This window comes from Lissotriton vulgaris, chromosome 4_1 (genome assembly GCF_964263255.1).
Source record: "Lissotriton vulgaris chromosome 4_1, aLisVul1.2, whole genome shotgun sequence".
Lineage (NCBI taxonomy): Eukaryota > Metazoa > Chordata > Amphibia > Caudata > Salamandridae > Lissotriton > Lissotriton vulgaris.
In genome coordinates this window covers 723,704,925-723,731,465 of record NC_141691.1, presented here as the reverse complement: position 1 = coordinate 723,731,465, position 26,541 = coordinate 723,704,925, and the positions used below count along the sequence as shown (strand labels likewise).

The window sequence follows — 26,541 nt, the reverse complement described above, 5'->3', positions numbered from 1 at the left end:
ACCTTCGGCATTTGGAGTGGGGCTGTTGATCTGCTCTGTGCATCCCAGATGATGTCCAGTTCCAGTTGTGGAGGACTTCAAAGTAGGCAGATTTCAGTCTAGCTTCTCTAAGAAGCCAGTTATGGGAGGAAAACAGGGTTTACCTATCCTCCAGTGAGTAATCATGCTGTCGCACTAATTGCAAGTGCTGCCTTGCCACCTGCTGTACAGGCCAGCATGGATGTGATTTACCAGAAGGTGATAAAGGGCCAACACCACTACCTTTGGGTTGCTGTAGTCTCAAGGTATTTCCAAACAGGCGATATTGTCTGTATGAAGTGGATCAGTTGTGAGTCACTCCATTTTTGGGTTGGTTCAAGCCCAAATTCAGATTCGAGATCACAAAAAGGCTTCAAAGCCCCTGTAGCTATCAATTAATCTAGTTGGCCAACTCCAGTCATCCTCATCACATTCCAGTGTGCAGGAGATTCACCTATATTCAGTCTTGCATTGTGCCATACGGGGGTCAAGGTGTGGATCCAGGAACTACCATTTGGAAGACAATGTGCTGCTTTCCGTGCTTATCCTTGATTACTGGTTTGTCAAATTGTGGTGATGTTATGCTATATTTGCACAATGCATCAAGGCCTTGGTTGCAGGACATAATACATCTCCTTATGCATGTATTGGGCTGGGCATTAAGGATAGCTGGGGACCTGTATGTGAATTTGGATAAGTGATGTGAAAGATAATTCAAACCCATATTTATCATACACAGGTCATTGGATTCTGTGCGTTCAATTTCCTGGGCTCAAGCATTTCTCCACATAAACACCTTGATATTAGAATCCATACACCAGAGCAATCTATGAATCCTTAACAGCAACGTCCAGGAACATATTTGTAATGCTGTGCAATTAACAACTTAACTGTTTGCAATGTGCCCCGCAAGTACATCCGGAGTTGGGACCACTTTCTAAAATCCATTCGAGATTTGGCCCAAAGTACATAAACAATCTTCAACAACATAGGCCGGTACTCTATTAAGAAGGGTCCTCGAGAAGCACATGTCATCTGCACTTAAATGAGAGTTTATAGGACCTATTTGAGATGGAATATCTCAAATCTACAGCAAGGTTCTGATTGCGGTGACCTAGGGTTTCAAGGCCAAGAGGAAGAGGAGGGCTGACTGTGGACACCCCTGTCTTGTGCCTCTATTTATGTGAATGGTACACGGGATCAAAAGCCTTTTTGGAAACAAGGGCAATACTTACTGTTTTTTGTGAGACTCTAGAGACCCAGAGTAGGTATGGGAGTATTATCATGTGGTTCTTGGAAGACCACCCAGATACAAATCCCACTTGTGAGTGGTGGATCAGTGAGGGTATACCTTTAAACTGCCTGGTTGCTAAGATTTTTGCCTTGGATAGAAGAGTTATGATGACCTTATTGGGCCACGGGGCCTGTGAAATCTGCTTCCTTAAAACATTGGGCTTGATTCACAAACTTCACTTTTGTAGTACTATAAAACGTACTACAAAGTGCTATTCATGAGCTGCACTTTTGTAGTCATTTACACTGTTAAAATTTTGAGTCCCCAACTTCATTATTTTCTTTGGGAGGGCGTTGAAGTGCCATAGGTTGGCCATGTGTAATACTGGACTTACTACAAAAGTGTAAGTTACTACAAAAGTGCTGTTTGTGAATACCAAAAAGTAGTAAACTTAGTCAAAAGTGTAAGATACCTTTGTAAATGAGGCCATTGTAGAGTATCTGGGATACCTGGTTTAGTAGGTTTTAAAGAATTCACTTAAGCTTTACACTTAAGCAGACTAACAGTGGTGTCAACCATCTCCTCTATGGTAATTTCACCATTCTGTAGGGCATGGCCCTCCTCGTTGACAGATGAAAGGCGGATATACTTCAGGAGCTTTTCTAGAGCCAGATCACATAGGATGATGTATATAGCTTCTCATAGAAGGATGCTATATCCTTGGGGTATATAAGATTTCTCTCTTCAGCTTTAATCACCGGCATGGTCAAATTGGGATTTCCTCAGTTTGAAATGAAAGGTGAGTATCCTGTCTGCTATCTCTTCCCGTCTCCACTTGAGGTTCATTAGGATCTTCTCTTAAACCTTAGTATAGTGATATTTAAGGGCACATTTCTCCACTTCTAGAAAGCAGGAGAGAGGGGGTTGGAATGGGGTTTGTATTCTGCCTGCATAGCTTCAATAATATTTAATAACCAAGAGCTTTCAGTGAGGTATCTGTTCTTTGTTATGTCGCAAGTCACTCATTATCAGTCCTCACCAGGTTGCCCGTGTGGCTGTCCATAGTTTCTGCTGAAGCAACCAATAAGTCAGTCTCCCCCTCCCTGTAGAGGAGTAACATGTGAGTTGAGGCATTTTTAATCCAGTAGTCTATTTGTCAATGCTGGCATTTTCCAATGTTTTGTGGGTGGTGAAATGTGACCTAAGTGAATTCCAAGTTGAATTAGAGAATGATCTGTTTGGCCCCGGGTAGTGAGTAGCTGCTGAAGGAGTGTGTCATGTAATAGAGAATCTGTACTATTTGATGTACCATGAACCTGCAAGAGTATTGTGTAATATTTATCTAAAGGACTGGCATTCTAGAAATCAACCAAGTTGTTATCCTGCATGACACTGTGCAAGACCGCCTTATCTTAGGCACTGTGTTTGTTTGATGTACCTGCTGTATAAGTGGTCCGGTCCAGGACCAGATTCAAATCTCTACCATAATATTGTGTGTTCTACCAAATTCTGCAAGCAAGTTACACCTGTGAAATGTATGGCCTTTTTGGTATTGGAGGCAATCACCATCCCTAAGACCAGGTTCTGTGCAGCAGTTCTCAGCTTTGCAAAAACACAAGGCTACTTGTGGATCAGTTGATGTCTTAAGAATCTCTGGGGCTCACTGTGGAACTAGAATCAAGCAATGCTGGCTGAAGAGGGGTGAAACCTCGAAACCGGTCCTAGGATGCTTGTTTCCGGTCCATGGAGGACCTGGCTTGGCATTTCGGGCTGGACTATTCCCATGAGGCACAGGGTCAAGACTGATTTACATATGGCCAGGTCTAAACTGGGGTGGCATGGCGAGCAAAAGAATGAGGGATTTAACCCATATCTCTTGACTGGAGTTAATGTTTTGATTTGTTCTGCATTCCCTCCATCAATTGTATGTCTTTTGCTTAAGAATCATCTCATGAAGCAGAGTATTACAAATCATACAGCGACCCTCCATCTTTTGGATCAGTTAAGGGCCTGGGTTGCCAAAGTTGGATGGGCTTGCGATTCCCACCAAATAGAGCTCTAGAGAAAGGTAGTTCATGTGGTGACTTAGAGGAGGAATTTGTCCCTGAGCAAGACAGTAGAGAGGGGCGACTCAGCCTCCTGAATGTTGGTAAGCCTTAAGATTTCTTATTTTATAGCTACGAGCAACACATACTGTATGAAGGATAATGAGGCTCTTGTGCACCCTTGCAACCATTTTAATGCCAGAACAGCAGGAAAAACCAGCGGGCAGGAACCACATGGGCGGACGTTTATTATTCTGAGCAGGTCTTCAGTGACAAATTACGATGAATCCACAGACTTTCTGTGGCGAGTTTCAACCTGTTGCCTTTCTCAGAGTTCAGTGATATTCACCTTCAGTCCTGTAGCTCTTTACTCTTTTTGTGGGTCAACTGCCCTTCAGGCTCTCACTTGTATGTACCTGTAAGGGCTCTCCCTAATTATGGGACTCTTCTGTGATCTGGAACTGCCTAACCATCTATTGCAGAGTTATCTGCACCCCAGTAACAATAAAAAGGAAGTAGGTCATAGCCTGAGCGGCTGCTTGTTTGTCTGAGCTGCAGCTTCAGACCTTATGGTGGGACATCCCATCCATGCAGATGTGCAGACTATAGTGCCTGCATTTGGTCTATCTGGCCACCCACGGCATTGCTGGGAAGGAGGATCTCAACTTAATCTGCGGTTCATCTGCACCAATCCCACGGATATACTGGAGGTGGGTGGTGTGATCTGCTCTGTGTCATCTATCCTCTCAATGGAGTGTCAACAGCTCGCTGTCCCTCTATGAGCAAAAAGGACCCAAGTACCACCCAGCTGATGGAGAGAATCGAGAGAGCGCACACCATCTCACATGGCTGGCTCATGCCATCTCTACTCCCATTCTAACTGTTTTTTTTGTGGAAACCTTTATTGAGGCAGTTGTTAAGTACACAGCTGTAAACGCCTACATCCTGCGGGTGCAGGCCGGCAGCAATCCCAGAGTCCAACATGTTGTATGTTAATGAAGAGGGTGACATCTGACACAGCAAGCCGCCTACAACCCCTCAGGGCCGGCCGCGTTTAGAACTATAGGGAGCTGTGTGTGGCAGCATTCAAGAGTAACGGAGGTGACAACAAATAAAGAGCAAAGAATGCATGAGGCTTTCATTTTCACTGGATTTTCTACCCCTCCCTCCCCCAAAGAAAAACAGTCAACAACAACGCATGTATGTGGTTAGACAATCTAGCGTGGCCAACGTAGCTTGTCCGTCTCTCCCTCACCCACCCCCCGGCCCTGTTAGGAATGAAAAAAAGGAGGCTGATAGATGGGTACCCAGCCCCCTGAGGCTCGTCTGCATAATTCTAGGAACCCCCCTCCATTTCACCCATGTCTCGGGTGGGGCTTATGATACCAGGAGGGAGGGGATGGGGGGGAGGGGGCAGAGCCAAAGGTGAGGGGACTAGCAGATGGATCAAGGTCACGGATCCGACAGCAGGTTAACGCTTGAGAGGGGGGATGCAGAAGCGGCCTATGCAGAGCGCCCACCCCGGGTGAAGCAGAGGTGGCAGAAGTGTATTATGTCACGAGGGCAGACTGAGGACCATGCAGCGCAGTAAGGGCAATGTTGCCACAGGGAATGCGGGTAGCAGAGCATGCAACGCGATCAACACCAGGGACTAAAGTACAGTGCGTCGATGTTATGTATTAGGAGTGTGGTACCGGGCTGGGTGTCTCAGATGCCTCCCCACCTCCCGGTGTGTCAGTGTCTGGCTGCGCAAGAGCTTGGGCCCCATATGTCTTTAGGCCTCGACTTGAGGGGAAGGAGTTCGGTATAATTATGCAATTGGTCTTGCCAGGTAGTCATCGTCGCGAGCCAGTCCTTGAATTTGGGTGCTCGACCGCGCCCCCAGCGGCACGCCACATGGCGCTTCGCTATAAGGAAGCTCAGAGCAAAGAATTTACGGTGGGCTTGCAGAGTAAGGCCAGCCTGCCCCAACAATGCTATCTTCGGGCAGGGGGACACGGACACCCTGATCATGTCTGACACAGCCGCGAATATTTCCTCCCAGTAAGCAGCTACACTGTGACACGTCCACGTGAGGTGGAAAAAATCCGCACCCTCGGCCCCACAGCGGGCACACCGGTCATCCTCCCGGAGGCGGAAGCGGTGCAGTTTAGCTGGCGTGTAGTAATGCCTATGCAAAAATTTGTAGTGTATGAGTCGAAGGCGTGCATTGCCCATTACGGCCACGGCATGAGCGCAGCTCTCCGTCCATTGTTCGTCAGTCATTGGGGTCTGTAGGTCGGCGTCCCAGTCTTGTCTCGCTCTCAACGCAGGTGGGGACCCCGCTGCCTGTGTATGTTTATATAGTAACGAGACGACGTGTTTCGGAGCCTCGGTTTGGAGGAGGGAATGAAGGGGCTGTACTGTCTCAGGCTCATCTGGGAAGTTAGGGGTGTCTGCCTTCATGTTTTGCCGCAAGCGTACATATAGAAAGGTGTCCATAACGGACGGAGATTCATCGCCAAAGAACTGTGAAGACGTTCGAAAAGTACCCTGAAGGTATAGATCCCCCCATGTGTGCAGCGCCAAGCGCGTGAGCATCTTGCATCCTATTTGCTCGCAGGCCACACGGAGTCTGGGGTCGTGAGCGAGCGGCATCAGAGGCGAGTATAGGAAGGGTGTGTCTGAAGCATCAGCCAGGCGTCTCCAGGCGAGTATTGTGCAGTCCACCGTGCTGGGGTCGCGGTCTGAGATTTTGGACTCAGTGTAGAGATAGCTCGACGGCGGCGTCGGCCTCATGTAGCCATCTTCAACCTCCAGATGGGCCAAAGATGGAGGGGGGTGGAGCCAGTATGCCGCAAAATGAGCCTGCGCACAGTCATAATATCTTCGAAAATTCGGAACTTCAAAGCCTCCTTGGTTATAAGGAGCATTAGTGTGCGCATGCTAATTTGCGGCTGCTTGCCGCCCCAGATCAATCTGGACATTTGGGAAGTAAGGGCACGAAAGAAGTGAGGGCCAGGGTTATACGGAATATTAGTGAGCAAGTACAATAATTTGGGTAGCACTACCATTTTAATCAGTGAGATACGGCCTGCCATTGACAATGGAAGATGTATCCACCTGGAGACTTTATCCGTCAGCGTATCCAGGACCGTACCGTAGTTGGCTCTGATAATAGTGTCCCGGCGCCTCGTCACATTAATACCCAGATATTTGATTTCATCCGCCTCCCAGATGATAGGGTAATCTAGGGGTAATTGTGTTGTAATGTCTGTAAGCGGAAAGAGTGCTGACTTCGACCAGTTGATTTGAATGCCAGAGAAATCACCAAATTTAGTAATCTCTCGGAGAAGGGGGTTAAGATTCTCCCTGGGCTTATGGACGTACAGAGTCATGTCATCGGCATAGAGTGCAACAAGCAGCTGTCTATCCGGGTATTTAAGGGACCTGTGGTTGTGGTGCTGCCTCAGTTTGGCCACCAAGGGTTCTATGGCGAGCACAAACAAGACCGGGGATAGTGGGCATCCCTGCCTGCAGCCTCACACGTGGGCGTAATATCCTGGAAGACAGCCTGGAGGGTGCGCAGGTTATGGGAGGTGGCACGGTTAGGAATGAAGCCTGCCTGGTCAGGTAACACCAGCCGCTCCATCAGTAAATTAAGACGCGATGCAAGCACTTTCGCTAGTATTTTTACATCTGAGTTCAGAAGAGAGAGGGGTCTGTACGAGTCACAGGACTCAGGGGCATTGCCTGGCTTCAGAAGCGACGTTATAAGAGCTTCCCGCATAGTGGCCGGTAGGATGCCCTCTTCCAGCGCCGCATAGTAGACCTGTTGCAGTATCTGGGCAAGAATGTGCATGAAGGCTTTATAAAAATCAATCGGTAAACCGTCCGAACCCGGCGATTTCCCGGACTTCATGGACATTATCGCGTCCGTGATCTCCTCTAGTTCAAGTATATGATGAAGGAATTTTTGTTGGGAGGGACCTAATCATGCAAGTGCAGTGGCGTCAAGGTAAGTGTTCAGGGGTGTGGGGTTAGACCGCTGGGAAGTGTAGAGTTTGGAATAATGGTTAGCTAGGATCCGAAGCTGTTCCGGCAGCGCTCGTTGAGGTACATCGTGTTCATCTAACAGCGTCGTTATATATTTGTGGTATCTAGGGGGGTTTATTCCTTGTCAGCCAGGTCTGTGTAGTCATTCAGCTTTTCACGGAGGGTAGCCCTAGCAGTATAGTTGGGTGGGTCACTCTCCGCCTCCCTTTGGAGATGCTTCAGTTCGCGTTCAAGTTTCCGCAACTCATCTCTAAAGGACCTAAGGACTCCCCCCCCCCCCCCCACCTCCCTTGGCAATACACCACCCCCTGACCGTCACTTTAAAAGCCTCCCAAGCTGTGGTAATGCTGGAAACCGAGTTTATATTGCGGTCAAAAAAGTCCTGAATGTCTTGCTCCAGCTCTGCCTTGAAGGCGGAGTCTGTAAGATGTGCCGGGTTAAGGCGCCAATTTAGATAGGGAGATGCGTCCTGTGGAATACACAATGAAACACATACCGGGGCATGATCGGAAAGGGTGCGAGCCAGGTGGGACGCAGCAACTATCCAGGTGGAGAGCCCTGCAGAGCAAAAAATGTAGTCTAGGCGTGCCCAAGAGGAGTGGACAGCAGAGTAATGTGTGCCTTGCCTCTGTGTTGGGTGTAAGTGCCTCCAGGCGTCAGTCATACGGCACTCCTCGACTATATGCGACAGAGGACGCTGAGTATGCATGTAGTGTAGTGACTGAGGGTGGGACCTGTCTGCATTGGGGCGAAGCACGGTGTTGACATCCCCTCCAAAAAGTTATATGCGCAATCCCCATCGACTGAGCTTTGCCCCACACTGTGAGAGGGGAGGACGGGTCATCCATGTTGGGGCCATAGTAGCAGACAAATAGCACCCTGTGTGAGTATAGTCTACCCCATCCCATGCAGAACCTGCCTGCCGAGTCAGCCTCTGAGCCCTCAAGAGTAAAACGCACACCTCGTCTCACCAAAATTGTCACCCCTCTAGCATAATTGGAGTATGAAGAGAACACTCTACTAGAGGCCCATCGGGCCGCACACAAAGGAGACGTTCCCGACATTAAGTGTGTTTCCTGCAGCATTGCAATAGAGACACCATGCCTTGCCAGATACCCCAACACCAGTCTCCTCTTTCGCGGGTTGTTGAGCCCCCGGACATTCCATGACATCAAGCGTAATGGCTGATTAGATTGCGTCCCCTCTACCTCACCCATGTCAAGATGCGCAAACAATTGTGCCTGTTGTGCGGAGGTATAGCGTACTCACCAGAAGTCACGTCATGCATAGAAACATTAATCGTCAGTTCCACGCAGATCAACCGAACCTGAATGCTCTCTAAGTAACAGTTAGTACGACTGTAAGATATCAGATCCCCATCCCACCCACACCGGCCACCCCAACCCGCCGGGTACAGAACACCTCCCGCCCCACCCAACAACCTAGAGAAACATAGCAGAAGAAACCAACAGTTCAGAGTCTCATTTCCCCCAAAAGGGGAGAGGTAATATCGGGGATCACCCATTGGGGAAGTATTGCCAGGGGCGCCCGACCTGCCCCCTACCCCACAAGTCACACCCAAAAGGCGCCAGCCGACAACCGGATCGCCCAACTTGGGATGGAGGTAGGTTGTCGAGCTCAGTCTAGTATTCAAACCGGTAATGAGAAAGTCAGTAAATGTACCTCACCGGGAATGAAGGTCCTGGAGCTGCCCAAGGTAAGCACAGGCAGCCAGCAAGTATCAGCATACTCCAACATGGAGTCAGTCTTGTTGCTCCAACGGCGAGCGCGAGTGGGATCTGCCACCCTCTGCGTCGTGCCCGGCTCGGTCTCGGTAGCGCTGTTTCAAAAAGACTTCGACCTGTTGTGGCGTTGCAAAAATGTGCTGCTGGCCGTGGTGAGAGATCTTCAGTTTTGCAGGGTAGAGCATGGCATAAGAGATGTCCAGTGATTGCAGTTTCTTTTTAACAGCAGCAAACTTTCGCCGGGCCTCTTGCACTGCAGGGGTAAAGTCTGGGAAGAAGGACAAAGTGGCGTTGCCATAGGTCACAGTGCCAAGTTCTCGGGCACAGCGGAGCACTGTGTCGCGGTCCCTGTAATTGAGGAACCGAGCAATGATGGGCCGGGGGGCAGCTCCTGGGGGTGGTTTAGCTGCTAAGGACCTGTGTGCCCGCTCCACTATAAGATGCGGGGAAAAGGAGTCTTTACCAAATAGCTCCACCACTAAGGCCTCCACAAAGGGCTCCATTTTCCCAGTATTTGTAGATTCCGCCAGGCCCAATATGAGGACATTGTGTTGTAATCTTTCTACTTGTTAATATATCCACTTGGTACACTCCGCCCTCCCCTGGTTGTCCCTTCCTTGTTGGTATGTTCCGTGAGAGCTCGCCTTGGAATGTTGGCATCTCTCAGGCAGTCCAGGAGAGTGGGTGACAGAATAAAGATGAGTTCTTACCTTCACTGCGTTTGAAGTTTCTTTTACAACACTGGCGACGAGGCGAAGAACCTGGCGCAGGGGGCCAAGCTGTCACCTCCCCTTTCAGTGCTCTCTCCAACCGGTACGCGAGTAATGCTGTGAAGTTCGTGCTTGGTACAGATGAGGTTAAAAGTTAAATTGGTGATCTCTGTTCGACGGTCCAGTAGCCTAGTATTCAGGAAGGATTGTCATCTTGTGATTTCGGGGGATTTATTGAAGCAGTAGTCGTGATCAAAGCCAGTCACGTCCATCTATAAGTGCTAACATCAAACCTGGCAGATGTAGAAATGGCGGAATGACAGTCAGCGCGGTGCTATGCTGATCTTGGAAGTACCAGCTAAGCGGAGAGACCTTTGAGCTCTGTGCCGTGAGTAATCGAAGGCATAAGGAGTGTGTGAGCAGCAACCGTTGATTTAAGGTGAGGAGGTGAGCGCCGTTGGCTGAGAGGGCTCCCTCGTCTGAAGTAAAGGTGTGCACTACCAACGTTTGTTCAAGGGACTTATTGAGGAGGAGTTGGACAGCTTCGTACAGCCAAGCTGAGACGGAGGGTGAAGCGTGCGCTTCTGACTGGAAAGCATTTTCATGGTCAAGAAAATCGTAAGCGCACTGCTGGAGCACTTCCCTCAGTAATCTTCCCCTCTTCTGCGCCGGATGAAAAAAATCCCGTTCTTGAGTGAAGCGTTAATCTGCAGCCACATGGGTGGCGGTTTTTACACGATCCTGTTTATGTGAAGGCTCGGAGTCTAAACGGGTTGTCCAGTGTAGAGTACACTTGACGAGGAGTTTCGTGGTGATTTTTGCTCCGCTGTCAGATCAACAAACAGTGAGAGTTCTCCTCTCGGTTCTTTGGTGTGCCCTGACCGGCTCCTCAGTACCGCTGTACAATTTACCAGTGAGGAATCCCTTTGGTTTGGCCGGGTTGCCTGGTTGTCATTCATGTCAACAGCGGGGCGCCCTTCATTCGCCTCAGAGGATCCTCGTCAGTTTCCTTTTTCGAGTCTGCGCAGCAGCTCCGCCTGTAAACCGGTCTGAAACGTCAGTAGTGATGAAGAAGAAGACGTGAGTTCCGGTGCAATTTCTCCCTCCGAGCCATCTCCAATTCCTTTCTTTTCGATCATTGAGGGCGACGTCCAGTGCATCCCCGCGGGCAGCAACACATATTCAAGAGTTGTTAGCGCCTCCCTGGTCGTCCCTGCCTCACAGAGTTTCAAGTAAGAACGCCGTGGTCAAAATCGGGCGTCTCAGCTACCTCAGAGCTGTCATCTACAATACCTTCCGGACCTTCAACGGGGGCAGAGTGGCATTTTCGATTTTCGCACAAGTGATCGGAGTTTTACAGTACACTTGGAAGCACTTTGGGGCATTTCCTTTTTCAAGTAAGGTCTTCATTGAATTAAATATGGAACGTTTTGTCCTCTCTTCAGCGGGATCAGCGTGACTGTGTACTTATAGCCTGCACTTTGGGGGCGATTAACAGTACTGTGTCTTCTGGGGGCTACATGTAGCTGACTAACGTTTGAACCTTATTCTCGATGATATATTCTATGTAAAGACACAGCGCCCTCATGTGTCCCGTTGTGTACGTGACAAGAAATGATGTCGAGCATTATCATCTGCAAGCCATCGGCATCAATTCAGTAACCTACTTAAATTAATGTAGTTCATAGCTGTGGCATATTTTTGGTTACTTCACAAGCAAAGCTTCTTGCATGCCTTAACATAATTAGAATTTCCTAAGTTAAACTATCCAGGCTCTGAAGTCATCCGTGCTTACTGTGGGCGGTTCTACATGCTTTAAGGAAAAAAAATATATACATAAATAAATAAAGGGGGTACTACTGTAAATTCTATAGTGCACCGTGCAAACTTCTAACTGTGTATACCTGGTACTTACGTGATAGATTGGAGATTGTCCTTTTACACAACATTCATATCAGAATTATATGGACACGTTCCTGTCTGCAGAGGGGGAGTACTGAGCAAGCAGATGATATCATTTCATGTATGGGTTTTGGGGGAAGGGTGAACATTGTAATGGTTACAACCGTGCGTTTGGTAATTCATATTAATTAGATTGGTGACTTTAGTGTGCAGTGATATTGTACAGCCGTGATAAGCTATGTATTTAGTATTTTAAGGTGAACCTAGTACCTTTTCTCGTATTGGCAGTGATGGTGTACAGCCTGTGAAAAGCTAATTTTGTAATTTCAGGGCAACCTTGTTCTCCAGTGATACAGCACAATGTGTTACTTTTAACCACACAGTAATTACGTGGTACCCTTGTACTTCATATACAGTTTTTTTACTGTTAGTGCACTTACAGCACATTTTGGGGCGTTTCATTTTTGATTGTCTTTGGGATCTTCAGCGGATCTGCAGCAATAGATATATACGGTCAGTGGCAATGCTAGTACCCTGTGTACCTTGGTGTGTCCACAGTTAGTTAGCTCCATCCTTTGGTAAGTGGGTTTCCTTTTTCCCCTTTTGTCCCTTGTGGGGTTAGCATTTTAGGGATCCCTTCCACTGGGTGCTTATGTCCGATAGTCAATTGTACTTTTGCTTCTTCCTTTAAATTTTAAGGGGGAGTTCTCCACCTTTCCCTCCCCCATTGCTGCCATGTCCACATCCTTCTGGGACCAGCATGCAGGGTGTACCTTCAATCCCTGCGTTAGAGAGGAACTACGCAAGGGGAACGATCAGGATAGCTTTGCCACGCTCTATGTGTCCAAACACAAGGTATCGCCAACAGGTTATGCTGGGGAGCCCACTCACCTGAGGGGCAGGGTAAAGATGAAGGCCTTACCCGTTCAGGGGAGTTGGGAGAGTGGTACCCTCATGTCAGAAATCCTTGGTAAGATCTACCCTCCTTCCACTCATTAAGTGTAGTTTCCAGTTTGGCCAACCTATTGGATACACTTCTAGTGTATCTTGGAGAAGTTCCACCAGCAGAATCTGTAGGTAGGGTATGTCAAGTTAAGGTACCTTCAGGTCAATTATACTTTATCTTTTTCCGCACAATAGGAGGATATAAATATAAGGTCCAGATAATGTCTCAATGTGCCTCGTACATTCATTTTATGCTTCCTAGCAATTTTTAGGTAAATGCTTTAAGGGTTTCTGGAATGTGGAAATGTACATTTGTGATGGAATTGTACTGTAGGACCTATTTCCCCTACAACCTTGCTATTCATGTGGTGTTCCCCCCACCCACTTTCTCTTTCCAGTTGGGGAGGCCTCCTTCGTTTCCCCCCCCCCCCCCCCCTCCTCTCCCCTCTTTGGTTGAAGCCTTTTTTAGGTCGCTTTCTGGCTCTTCAATAACTTCCTGGACAGCATCATCTTCAGGTTTCTCCCTTATGTATCAAAGGGAGATGTGTTGTAATCTTTCTACTTGTTAATATATCCACTTGGTACACTCCGCCCTCCCCTGGTTGTCCCTTCCTTGTTGGTATGTTCCGTGAGAGCTCGCCTTGGAATGTTGGCATCTCTCAGGCAGTCCAGGAGAGTGGGTGACAGAATAAAGATGAGTTCTTACCTTCACTGCGTTTGAAGTTTCTTTTACAACACATTGTTTCGTCGGGACCTGGCTTCCAAGTCCTCATTCTTGTCGGCGATAACTTTGAGGAGTCTGTCCATTTGAGAGACCTGGCGACGGGCGGTGGTAGCTCCATCCTCCAGCCCGGAGATCCTGTCCTCTGCCTCCTTAAGACGCGTGTCATGGTGATCTAATTTCTTCATGATACCATCCATGCGAGAGTTCATATTATCAATTTTTGCGTCTATATTGGTGAGGCTTTGCTTCATGCCCAGGAGCAGGGACTTCCAGTCCTCGTCCGGTGGCGCGGATGCAGTGGGGCTGTCGCCTGGCCCAGGAGTCATCTTGGTCGTCTTTCGGGCCTCGAACGGGATCTTCGATTGTTTGGCGTCGCCCCGGCCCTTGGCGCGCGACCCTGCGGTCCAAATGCCGCGATCGCCCGGCTGTCCAGGGGGCAAGGTCACCAGCTTTGCCCGGGCCGGGAGTGAGATGGCAGAGGTCTGTGCAGGGCAGGAGCTGAGCAGGTGCGTTGAGGTCCCCCCTGCCGGGATCCACAAAATGGCGGCTGTTGGGTGAGGAAGGGTGGGCCTCACACAGCACCCCACGGCTGTAATGCGGCAGGAGAAGGCACCCAGGGCATCAATAGTGTCCAGTGTGGTCCCTCCTCAGCCCCCAGGTAGCACAGCAAACGAGCTGCTGCTGCAGGAGAAGGGTATGTCGGCCGTGGATTCTTTTGCGCCAATAAGACTGCCGGGGCGCTCGTTCCCCGCGTGTGGCCGATGGGGGGTCCGCAGGTCTAGAGGGCCTCTCAAGTCCAGCAGGTGCCAGTTGTTGAGCTGCGCGGGAGGGGCGCCTGGGCACACGGCAGGATTACAATGGCAGCGGCCGCGAGCTAGATGGCGCGCCCCGTCCCGTCACAGCGTAAGTTAGGGAAGGCGGGGGAGGGAGCGGCCCTCGGCAGGTATCTGTATCTGGGGGGGATGGGAGGGGGGGTGTCTCCTCACCTCCGCTCAGGGCCACCGCTGATGGACCGTCAGGGCCGTCCGCCCCCCAGCGCCGACGTTGCAGGCACCGCCGGGCCCGGAATCCCCGATGTCGCGTAGTCCTCCGCCGCGGGGGAGCAGGCACGGAAATGAGCGCGAAGGTGCGTCCGCCGGGTCCGCTGCGTTTTTCTTCCGTTGTGGCGGACCAATCGAGAAGTTCTCGGTGTCGGAGCGTTCAGCTCGGTGAAAGGAAGCTGTTCCCGGTACAAAAAGAGCGTTTAGCGCCTGTTAGAGGATATGATGGATTGTTCACGGCTCAACCAGGCGAGAGCCTCACTACAGCGCAGCCATCTTGGTCCGGCGCCACCTAGCACCCCTACTCCCATTCTAACTGTTCATTTAAGTCAAAAGAAAGTGTGTACAAATTCAATGAGCTATACACCTTAAAGGTTTGTCAGCTCCCACATCTTATATGGTCTAACAAACAGATTGGTCAAATGCTAGCATTTTGTGTGTATTTTCACCTTAAAAGTCAGCTACAATAAAAAATGTTTGCTTTTTCTGTAAAAATGTTGACAGATTTTGTCACTTTATTTTCTTTCAGGCTAAAGTCACTCCGACTACTGCTCCAAAGTATTCTCCAAGCAGAAGACTTAATCAAGGTTTACGAAGCCAGACTCACTGAAGAGGAAACCATTTCATTGGACCCTGACAAGGTAGAAGCCTACCGAGTTGCGCTAAAGGTGAGAGAAATGTTTTATACTTCTTAATGAATTTTAGAAAAAAATAGCAAAGTGATAAAATGTAATGTAGAAATGTAGAAATGGTTCACTCATTCAATAAATATTTTCTTAGATTTCTTGTATACTTGGAACCTACTGAAGAAAGGTTATATTTGATATTTTAAATGTGCACGGTCAATGTCCTCTCCTATATAAGAGAAATGTTGTCATAAAAACCCCGGAAAATGCACATGACACCTCGCCTTCTGTGGGCTTGGACTTCAAACATCTCAGCCTTCATACATTGATGGTTGGAGTAATGGAAATAGGCTGTGTAATTGATTTCAAGTTCTCTACATTAATGATTGAAGATAGGCTAAAAAGCCCCTGACTGCCTACCCAACATCTGATATACAAAGAAGTTCTTCTTGGTTGCATCAAGTTTTCAGGTTGTTATAACCTTGTGTGTGACTTGAACGGCCTACAACTGGTCTGTCTGTTCAATTGTATCAAAGACTAAAGTCTTAATAGTGGATAAAGTCAAAGAGCTACATCTGCCATATTTACCCATGCTGAAAGATGTTCCAGTCTCTGCCTGTAGGAATTGCATGCTATTTGCTAACAAGACTCTCGCCAGGTTTGCCTGCCAGAAACTTATGAACAGATAGGGTGATGTACGGAATTTGCCCACAGGCACGTGGCAGATGTGCAATTAGTGTGTAGCAAATACCGACCAACTTGGAAACCCATTTGAGGTGCAAACTCCAGTTTGCATCCGAAACAGACTTCGCACCATAGTTGCAATCAGGCCATTTGCATCTTGGGACTGATTCAGCAGTCAGAAATCACAACAGGAGTAATATACCTTCTGTTGGGCTTTACAACTGCTGCCTTTTTTCACTGTGTCCAGTCTTAAATCCGGGAAATCTGGGACTTTAGTTAATTTCCAGAAGGTTCTAACTAACCCCAATGTGTGCCTGGCTGTCTTTATGCAGGTGGATAATCAGTCAATTCTGCTTTATGTTTAGGGTTGCAGTGACTTTTGCTTTTTTAACCTCGATTACCCCCTTCCCCATCAGAAAATACTTTTCAATGAGGTCTTCCATGACACATACCACCCTGAAAACTTGACGTGTTTTCTGGATAACAAAATGTATGAAAAAGTTTTGTGAATCCCATCATAACCTCTCCCTTACCTTCCAGCTTTCCTCATCTATTATTTCTAAATGGAAAGCCTTTTCCTCAAGATTAAGTACCTGATTCTAAGTCTGACTGAGTTTTATGGCCTCTGCAAAAAAACTGCTTTTGCAGCAGTCGTAATTTCGAGTTGTATGGTATTTACTGCACCCAGTTATTACCGAGCGCTATAAAGTCCTCACTCTTTGTTAAATTTCAGAAGGTCAAACCTGCTGGAGTTTAAAAAGGGGACAAGAGTATTATGTTTACTGCGACTGGTCATTTGCTGTCCTAATCACAAAAATGTGCATTTTACTGGCCAAAAAGTAAAAATAGGTGCAAATTATGATACTTGATGAATTCCAAACCCTGATGAATCGAATCTGAGTGCAAAAAATTGCACCTTCCTTCCGAACCACTCAGAATTGGGGCATTTGCTTATTTCTGCATCTAAATCCTGATTCTACCAATTAGGACTTCCATTGTTCATGTGGAAACCCTGATTTCTGTGCACACTGGAACAAGGATCAAAAAATGCAAGATGCAAATATCATTCTTTTTGTGGGTACCGTGTTATAGTCTCTGCTTTCTGCGCAAGCTCCACAGGTTCACAACAGGTGTAAGTGGTAGAAGAATGACTTATTACACTAACAGTACGTGATTAGCAAGCACACACCTAAGGCCTTTCAAATGTATTTGCCTTTTATTCAGTAACTCTACCACATTAAAATTTAGAGTTTATTCTGTGTGCAAATTTCCAGTGATGCCTTTCAAGCTGGTTCATTAACATTCTTCTCACAGATGACTCATGGGATGGTGTTCCTAGGATCTTTTATTTTTAAATATCCCTTTTAATGCCCTGCTATTCACCTCCCTGACAACTTTCATCACAACTAGAATTATATTGGAAATGTTTGGATTAACCCAAAGTCTACCTACGAGATGGATTCTACTCCGGGGAGGAGTCACTGCTGTCCTTGTTCAGTCACCCTCCTACACCCAACACTGGTATCTTACTATCGCTCACTAGCATGGTCCCCTCTCTGATGGAACTCCGTGCCTTGGCGGATCGGGCTGATTTTTTTGTAGCTAGGGTATCTTAGGTCAGAAGCTAGCCCTCTATTTTTGGGACCTCTGTCCCCTTTCCTACATGTTGGCCTCATCCCAAAATAGCAGCTTGGCTCTGTAATTCGTGGTGAACAGAGGATGGGGCTTAGACAATTACAAGGAAAGTGAAGAGGGACTTCTAGGAACTTCAACTCATGAAGTTGAAATAGACACTGGACTTTTCCTATGGTGGTACACTGAAAGAAAAGAAGGACTTCTGGCTCACCAACAATGTTACAGCCGGAGCCCTATCGGAGCAGTCATATTGCAACGCTTTTGGCTGGTCTCCCCACACAAATGTTTGATTGCACCTGCACTAATTTGTTTCAGTCTTTCTTATAATTCCATATATATTTAATATTTTGCACCCCTAATCATTTTAAAGTTATGGGTGTTTATCACTCTAAACTTGGGTAATCAGCATTGGTTCCCTGCCCACTCCATGCTTTCTTCTAAATTGTGTCACCCTAGTTGCACTTCTCTGGCTTTTTCTGCTTTATAACACAGAAGTTCCAAACCTCCTAACACTTCCTACAGCAAAATGTCTGGAAACCTCCTGACTACACTGGGAGTAATTCTGCTACCCAAATTGAAGTGCATTAATTATCATCTAAGAGACAGTTTGGCTAAATACGTGCACTGAGCACTGTTTATAGATAGTTGCACTTCTGAGTAGGCCCTTATTTATGCTTAAGTAGTTGTATTCAGTAGATAAAATGGAGTCAGATAACTCAATTCCTTCTGATAGCTTGCTGTCACAGTTAGGTTGCAATGCACTCAAGATTAAATACCCCCCAACCTACTTAAAATCCAGCAAAAAACATCAAGCATAAACTACTCAAATGGAACTCTGAAACACTCATGTTCGAGGCATATGGGCTGCAGATGGTACATTATGAATAGATCGCCATCTGGTGTTGGGCTCGGATGATTGCACTTTGTTTTTCTCTTGGAGAGTCTTTTGTATCTTGGTGACTCCTCCCTTAGTTGGTAGTGCGCATGGGCATCGGCTCCATCCTTAGATTGTTTTTTTCCGCCATCGGGTTCGGATGAAGATCGAGACGCTCCAGATCAACTTCTGAAGAAAGTGATTTTTCGGCGCGTATTCCCTTTCCAATTCGACGGTATTGTTAGCGAACGCGTTCTTTTCCATTCCGACGCGTTACAAATTCAAAATAGAAGAGAAAAACTTGGATCTACGTCGAGGAACAGGAGACCTTTCTCGGCGCAGTCAAGCCCGGAGTCCATGGAAAGGACTCCATTCAAAAAATGTCCATCGTGTGGTGCTAAGTTCCCACACAAGGACCTACACGAGGTGTGCAACCTCTGTCTATCGCCTGAACACGAATCCAGGGACTGCGAAGCCTGCGCAGCATTCTCCTCCAAGCTAACGATCAGAAATCGTCGAGCTCGAAGACACGAGGCTTCAAGAATGCAGGCGGAGGCGATCCCGGAGCTGTTCGGAGACGAACAAATCGAGGAAGAAGAGGACCAGTCGGGGTCGGAAGGGGACCAGTCGGAGGTTGAAGAACTCTTCGAGCAACAAACCGTGAGTGACGACGTCCCCTTACCGAAAAACCGACCCCGTGCGGTAACGACCCCGCCCTCGGGCCCGGTCAAATCGCTGAAAAAAGTTTCCGACGCCCCGCCTTCGGGCCCGGCAACGAAACCGAAACCGAAACACTCGGAATCCCACCACGTCGGATCCGAGAAAAGGGCGTCATCGACTTCGACACCGAGGCGGCATACAAAGGAGAGCTCGGTATCGAAACATTCCATGTCGAAAAAGAAATATGATGTATCGCCCAAAAGACACTCGATACCCAAAAAGTCGGAATCGAGCAGACATTCGGTGTCGAAAACAGAAAGATCTGAGGATCGAAAACAAAAACAGCTCTCGGAACCAGGACCCTCGGTACCGATTCAAGAGCAACAAACAGATCCCAAGCAAAAGATCTTGTTTATTGACCCACAAACTGGGAAAGTGGTCACGAAGAAGAGAAAGAGTGAACAGTCAGAAGATAAACCTCTTCCTCCAAAAAAGAGAACAATGGGGACGAACATAACTCCTCCTGCTTCTCCTCGTCCTAGAGACACACCCTCTTCTCCTATTCCTCACAATAGGCCACATATTCCTACACCCTCCACACCAAGACCAGCTACACCTCAGTCAGATGTAGACAGTGATATAGGGGAGGGAGAACCTCAAGGGGATGACGAATCTATCCAGGATGAGGAAGATCCATGGGAAAATTACGATGTAGGGTCAGATGAGGACAACGACCCAGAGCTATACCCCTCAAAGCCTTCACCACCTGATGATAACACAGGTTTTGTGCAGCTCATTAATAGGGCAGCAAAATATCACAAACTAGATATGCACACAGAACCTCAGATAGAGGATTTCTTGTTAGAGACTCTACCTAGTGCACAGAGAACATCAGGTACTCTTCCTATGCTAAAGGGTCTTCTCACTCACACAGAAGAAATATTCGAAAACCCAGTGAGAGCCAGGGTGTTAAACCCAAGAATCGATAAAAAATATAAAGCGGCTCCAAAGGACCCAATATTTATTAGAGGGCATGTACCTCTAGACTCGCTGGTGGTATCAAACGCTCGTAAGAGAGCAAACTCATTATCTACAGGAGAGGCTCCTCCACCAGATAAAGAGTCGAAGTTAATAGATGCATCAGGCAAGAGAGTAGCATCACAGGCAGCAAATAGCTGGCGTATAGCTAATACACAAGCTCTACTCGCACGTTACGACAGGGCACATTACGATGAGTTAGAAAAACTTCTCACACATCTTCCAAAAGAACATCAGAAGAAGGCAGACCAATTAATTCAGGAAGGTAAAATAATAACTAATACTTCCATTAAGTGTGCGTTAGACGCAGCAGACACTGCAGCAAGGTCTATTAACACTAGTGTCATGCTAAGAAGGCACGCATGGCTCAGAATCTCAGGATTCAAACAAGAAGTTCAAACAGCCCTACTGAACAGACCATTTGATCAGAAGACATTGTTCGGTTCAAGTACAGACGAGACATTAGAAAAGATGAAAAAGGATACAGAAACGGCTAAATCAATGGGAGCATTGCAACAGCCAACGCACAGAGGTTCCTTTCGTAGATCCACCTATAGAGGGGGCTCAAAAAACACAGGAACAAATCAGCAATCCACATCTTTCACACCAACATCACCCAGAGGTAATTCAAGAGGTAATTACAGAGGTAACAACAATAAGGGTAGAGGCCGCGGAAATAATAACAACCGCAACGCCTCAACACCCAAACAGTGACTTCATAGATCTCCCCCCAGACCACATAACACCGGTCGGGGGACGTCTATCACAGTTCCTACCTGTCTGGGAAGACATCACGTCAGACAAGTGGGTGAGACAAATTATCCAACATGGTTATTGCCTAGAACTCACAGCTACCCCACCAAACATCCCCCCCAAACAGCGCCCAATGAGTCAGGATCATCTGACATTGTTAAGAGAAGAAGTGCTAGCACTTCTACAAAAGCATGCAATAGAGAAGGTCCCAAAGGATCAACAAGGAACAGGAGTATACTCTCTATACTTCCTGATCCCCAAAAAGGACGGGTCCCTACGACCAATATTAGACCTCAGACCTCTCAATGCTTACATAAATTCGGAGCACTTCCACATGGTCACGCTCCAACAAGTACTCCCTTTACTGAAGAAAGGGGACTTTCTTTCTACACTGGATCTAAAAGACGCTTACTTTCATATCCCAATTCACAAAGCCCACAGAAAATACCTAAGGTTTGTGTTAGAAGGACAACACTACCAGTTCAAGGTCCTTCCGTTCGGTGTCACAACAGCACCGAGAGTTTTCACAAAATGCCTAGCTGTGGTGGCAGCACACCTAAGAAGACAACAAATACATGTCTTCCCATACTTGGACGATTGGCTAATAAAGGCCAAATCAAAGGAAGAATGTCTTCACAACACACAGAAGACAATTCAACTGCTGCACCACCTAGGGTTTACGGTGAACTACAAAAAATCACACCTGCAACCAAACCAGATCCAGCAATACCTGGGGGCTACAGTAGACACAGAAAAGGCAATAGCATACCCCAACCCAATCAGAGTACAGACAATGGTCGGGTTAATACAAAAATTTCAACCACAACACTCACTACCAGCACGAGTGTTTATGCAACTATTAGGCATGATGTCCTCTTGCATACTGCTAATACCACATGCCAGACTACAAATGCGCCCACTACAAGAGTGTCTAGCGACACAGTGGAATCAGGCTCAAGGTCAGATTACAGATCTGGTGTTGGTAAACGACCGGACGTATCGCTCTCTGAAGTGGTGGAACACAGAAAACATTTCCAAAGGACGGTCGTTCCTAGAGCCAGTTCCACAAGTAATAATAACAGCGGACGCATCGCTCTCCGGATGGGGAGCGCATATGGACAAATACACAGTACAGGGGAAGTGGAGTGCGCAGCAAAAGAAGCTGCACATCAACTACCTAGAACTGTTAGCAATATTTCTAGCACTAAAAGCTTTCCAAATGCAAATAACAAACAAGGCAGTCCTGATCAGAACAGACAACATGACTGCAATGTATTATATTCAAAAACAGGGGGGGACACACTCTCTCCAACTGTCCAAACTAGCACAGGACATATGGAGATGGGCCATTCCTCAAAAAATCTACCTGTTAGCGGAACACCTACCAGGAATTCAAAATCAAATAGCAGACATCCTAAGCAGACAGTCAGAACAAGTTCACGAATGGGAACTGCACGACCAAATACTACAGCCATTCTTCCAAAAATGGGGGCAACCAGAGATAGATCTGTTTGCAAATCATCAGAACGCAAAATGCAAACAATTCGCATCCAGGTACCCACACCAAAGGTCCCAGGGCAATGCACTGTGGATAAATTGGTCCAACAAATTTGCTTACGCGTTCCCTCCTCTACCACTAATTCCATTACTGGTGAGGAAACTGCAGCAACACTCAATGACAATGATACTAGTGGCACCCACGTGGGCAAGACAGCCGTGGTTCACCACGCTGCTACAACTCTCACAAGTACCACATCAAAAGCTAAGGTTATTACCCATGCATCTTACACAGAACCATGGAGAAATAATGCACCCAGATCCCAAACAACTGAACCTAGCGATCTGGCTCCTGAGGTCATAGAGTTTGGGTATTTAGATTTACCACCAGAATGCATGGAAATCATTAAACAGGCAAGACGTCCTACCACCAGAGCATGCTATGCAGCAAAATGGAAGAGGTTTGCTATACACTGTAACAGTAAGCACATCAACCCTCTGGACGCATCCACTAAACAAATCATTTGCTATTTATTACACTTACAACAATGTAATCTAGCATATACATCTATTAGGGTTCATCTAGCAGCCATAGCGGCGTACCTACAAAACAGACAACACCTGTCATTGTTTAAAGTACCAGCAATTAAAGCTTTCATGGAAGGACTCAAAAGAGTCATTCCACCAAGAAGACCACCTTCCCCAGTCTGGAATCTCAACATAGTGCTTACCAGACTAATGGGGCCACCCTTTGAACCTATGCATAGGTGTGAAATACAATTCCTCACATGGAAGGTGGCCTTCCTCATAGCTATCACGTCACTTAGAAGAGTAAGTGAACTGCAGGCTTTTACGATTCAAGAACCATTTATGCAGCTACACCAAAATAAAGTGGTTCTTAGAACAAACCCAAAATTCTTACCAAAGGTTATTTCAGCATTCCACATCAATCAGTCAGTGGAATTACCGGTTTTCTTTCCAAAACCACAAACAGTAGCGGAAAGAGCCCTACATACACTGGATGTTAGGAGGGCCATATTGTACTATATAGAGAGAACACAAACTTTCAGAAAGACAAAACAGCTATTTGTTGCGTTTTCTCCCACACATAAAGGCAATCCCATCTCCAAAGCGGGCATTGCCAGATGGATTGTAAAATGCATTCAAATATGCTACTTAAAAGCAAAGAGAACATTAACTGTTCCTCCTAGAGCTCACTCTACACGTAAACTAGGAGCATCTATGGCATTTCTGGGAAACATTCCACTAGATGACATATGCAAAGCGGCTACCTGGGTTACACCGCACACTTTCACAAAACACTATTGTGTAGATGTGCATACAACACAACAAGCTAGAGTGGGACAAGCAGTATTAAAAACATTGTTTCAGACAGTTGCAACAGACACGGGTGACCACCGCTAGGGAGAGAACTGCTGTATAGTCTATTCATAATGTACCATCTGCAGCCCATATGCCTCGAACGGAATATGCTACTTACCAGTATGCATCTGTTCTTGGCATAGAGGGCTGCAGAGTGGTACATGCCCTCCCAGCCTCCCCGGAAACCTGTGTCTGTTCCAACACTATCTTATTTAGATACACTTACATGGGCACTCTTATCTGTATTCTACTATACTACTCCATCTAACCCTACTATGGCAAAACAATCTAAGGATGGAGCCGATGCCCATGCGCACTACCAACTAAGGGAGGAGTCACCAAGATACAAAAGACTCTCCAAGAGAAAAACAAAGTGCAATCATCCGAGCCCAACACCAGATGGCGATCTATTCATAATGTACCACTCTGCAGCCCTCTATGCCAAGAACAGATGCATACTGGTAAGTAGCATATTCCTTCTGATACCTTCCTTTGCCCTAATAAAGGAATTGCGGTTACTGATTTAATCTTCTTCGCCAATAAAAGAGCCCAATGGAGAAGAGCCATTACCTTAACGCCCAAGATTAACTTATCCAGGAAAACACCACATGGCCTTTGAATATCCATAACACCCTCAGCGCTCTTCATGGCCAAAACTACAATCTCCATCCACAACAATGGAAATGTTCTCATTCAGTCATCTGACATAGCTTTTTGACAAAATATTCATGAGGATCAAAAATACGCAGTCAACTCCCACTTCTTTGACAAATCATGTGATCTGCTCAGGCGACAGATATCACGGACTACCTATATCTAAACACATACCAGGTTGTTTAGTTTAGTGGGCTAACACGCATGGAAATAAATCATAGAAGGAAAAAAACAAGACTCCAAAAGTGCTTCCAATGGTCAGTTGTCTAACAGGAGAAGGGAAGGACAGCTGCAAATAATTTAGTACCTAACAGCCATATTCTTCAACAATTGTAGATGGTGAACGGGTTGAAGAAAGACGTGGGTCCACTTCCCCCACAGAACTCCATCCGTGTCACTTTCTAAATCCTGCTACCCATCCTTCACCTGCCTCGAACTCTAGCTCTCCCCCCAGTGCCACAATCGCCCTCCGTCAGCTCGGTCTGCATGATAGAGATGGGACCTGGGTGTTTGGGAGAAACAAAAATGTAAGTGCTAGGGCAGGGATATGCTGTGTTTACCAAAATGTGTTTTTTGCCCACTACATGGTGGTTTTACATTTCTTGAAGGAAAACCAATTGAAGAAGCTAATGCCTTAGCAGTTACAGCTGTAGACAGAACTGTAGATTCTGAGACCTTTCATGAGTTCTTCAGGCAAACAGGAGCCATAAAACATTGCGTCTGGTCGACCTCAGAGCTGGATTTTCTTTTCCTAATTTTACCCCAAATCTGAGCTTTCACTTAGCTGCCCTACTTGCACCCCGCATTCCAAGACTTCCTTTTAACGGGGTATGAAAATTTCAGCAACCACACCTTACGCATCTTTTTGCCACACCTACTATACCCCGTCTCCTGCACGCCGTGTACGCTTTTGCACCTAATTACGGAAGGGGAAATGGGTGAGGTTTATTCGATTCGATGTGTAAAAGTGCAGAAGGTTCATTACTGAGTGCAGTTTTGGTTTTTTTGAAGACTGTAACGCCTCAGACACGTAACAGTTAGAGATGCCCCCACCCATTCCATGATTTCACATTTTTGCCCCATCAGCCTGAAACATGGGATAGTAAAATTAGTTAGATTTGGAAGCAGTGCTAAATAAAGCCTTGCTCCCTGATTGGCCCCGGCGTTGCCACATGACCAGTATTATAGTCTGCACGCCATTCACGGTGGCCCTGAGCCTCAGATCTGGCTCCCTCACCATCCTTGTTTTTGTTCCCAATTGTTCATCGCTAACTATGCTTAGCTCCGTCAACTGTTGGTTGCGAGATTTCCCTCGAGAGAAAGTTGAGCTTCATTTTGATGCTCATAGACCAGAGTGAGCAGGGCTTGCCACACTCCGCTTGGCAGGTAGGGGAATACTGGGGATCCTACAGGTTGTTATTATTTGAACTAATAAACTACTCAGTTGCCAACATTTGAAAACACAATTCCTGTGACACTTTGCAGCACTGGGCTGCTGCAGATAGAAAGTTCATGTTTCGGTGCCTGTGTGTAATAAAGAGGAACAGTTTCTGCAACAATATTACCCGGGACAGTCTCCAAATTGCCGGGACTGTCCCTGCACAAACAGAAGAGTTAGCAATTATGCACTTTTGGTATCTTGGAACGCTTACTACACCGTGGATCCGCACTGGAGCGTAATTAGCTCCTGTTCCTGAACACGTGTTACCGGATTGGTGTCAGTGTTACCAGAAATGGATTCCTTCGTCCCCTGACTGACAAAAGAAGCAAGGACATAGTTCACATCCAGGCTGGCGTAATCACTGTGTTAAGTATTTGTGGGAGCGCCGGGGTCTTATTACCGAGGTTAAACTGTCTGCTCGGTACTCTCCACTGCTTCTGAAGCTGAAGAGCGCTGACAGTTCTGTTAAAGACAATCTTGCTGCTCCAGTGATATTAATTACATTTCTTTGTGTTTGTTTGAAAGAACGTCTGACACACTCTTCACCATTTAAAGCCGCTCCACAGAGAACAATATGAGCCTGAATCTGTATGATGGTTTACTACTGCAAAAATGCAAATTTCTCTCAATTGATCCAAGATTAAGATTTTTTTGTATTTATCTTGCTTATAGGGTGGTACGGTAAAAAGAGCTCTGTTTACCTTATTATTAGCTCGCTCTATGACCACTGCATAAAATAGTACCAGTGAGTTTGCAGTTCATTAGGTGCATATATTCTTCTTAATAGAAGTCGAAAGATGAGAATGGGAGTGTTTTATCTCATTGGCGCTGAGCGAGCATACATTGTAGTTGGAAAAGCACTTATATATTCATGCTTTAAAGCCTGATCTCCATTTAT

The 26,541-nt window shown here is 46.8% G+C and overlaps 1 protein-coding gene across 2 annotated transcripts in view; it reads left to right on the top strand.

Moving 5' to 3' along the window:
• The window catches only part of DSP (desmoplakin), a 229,494-nt gene that overhangs the window by 132,678 nt on the left and 70,275 nt on the right, over nt 1-26,541 (top strand). For both annotated transcript variants that reach the window (XM_086965017.1, XM_086965016.1), the window contains exon 17: nt 14,928-15,066. In XM_086965017.1, the coding sequence (XP_086821143.1) occupies nt 14,928-15,066 (139 nt within the window). The remainder of the gene's footprint in view (nt 1-14,927; nt 15,067-26,541) is intronic.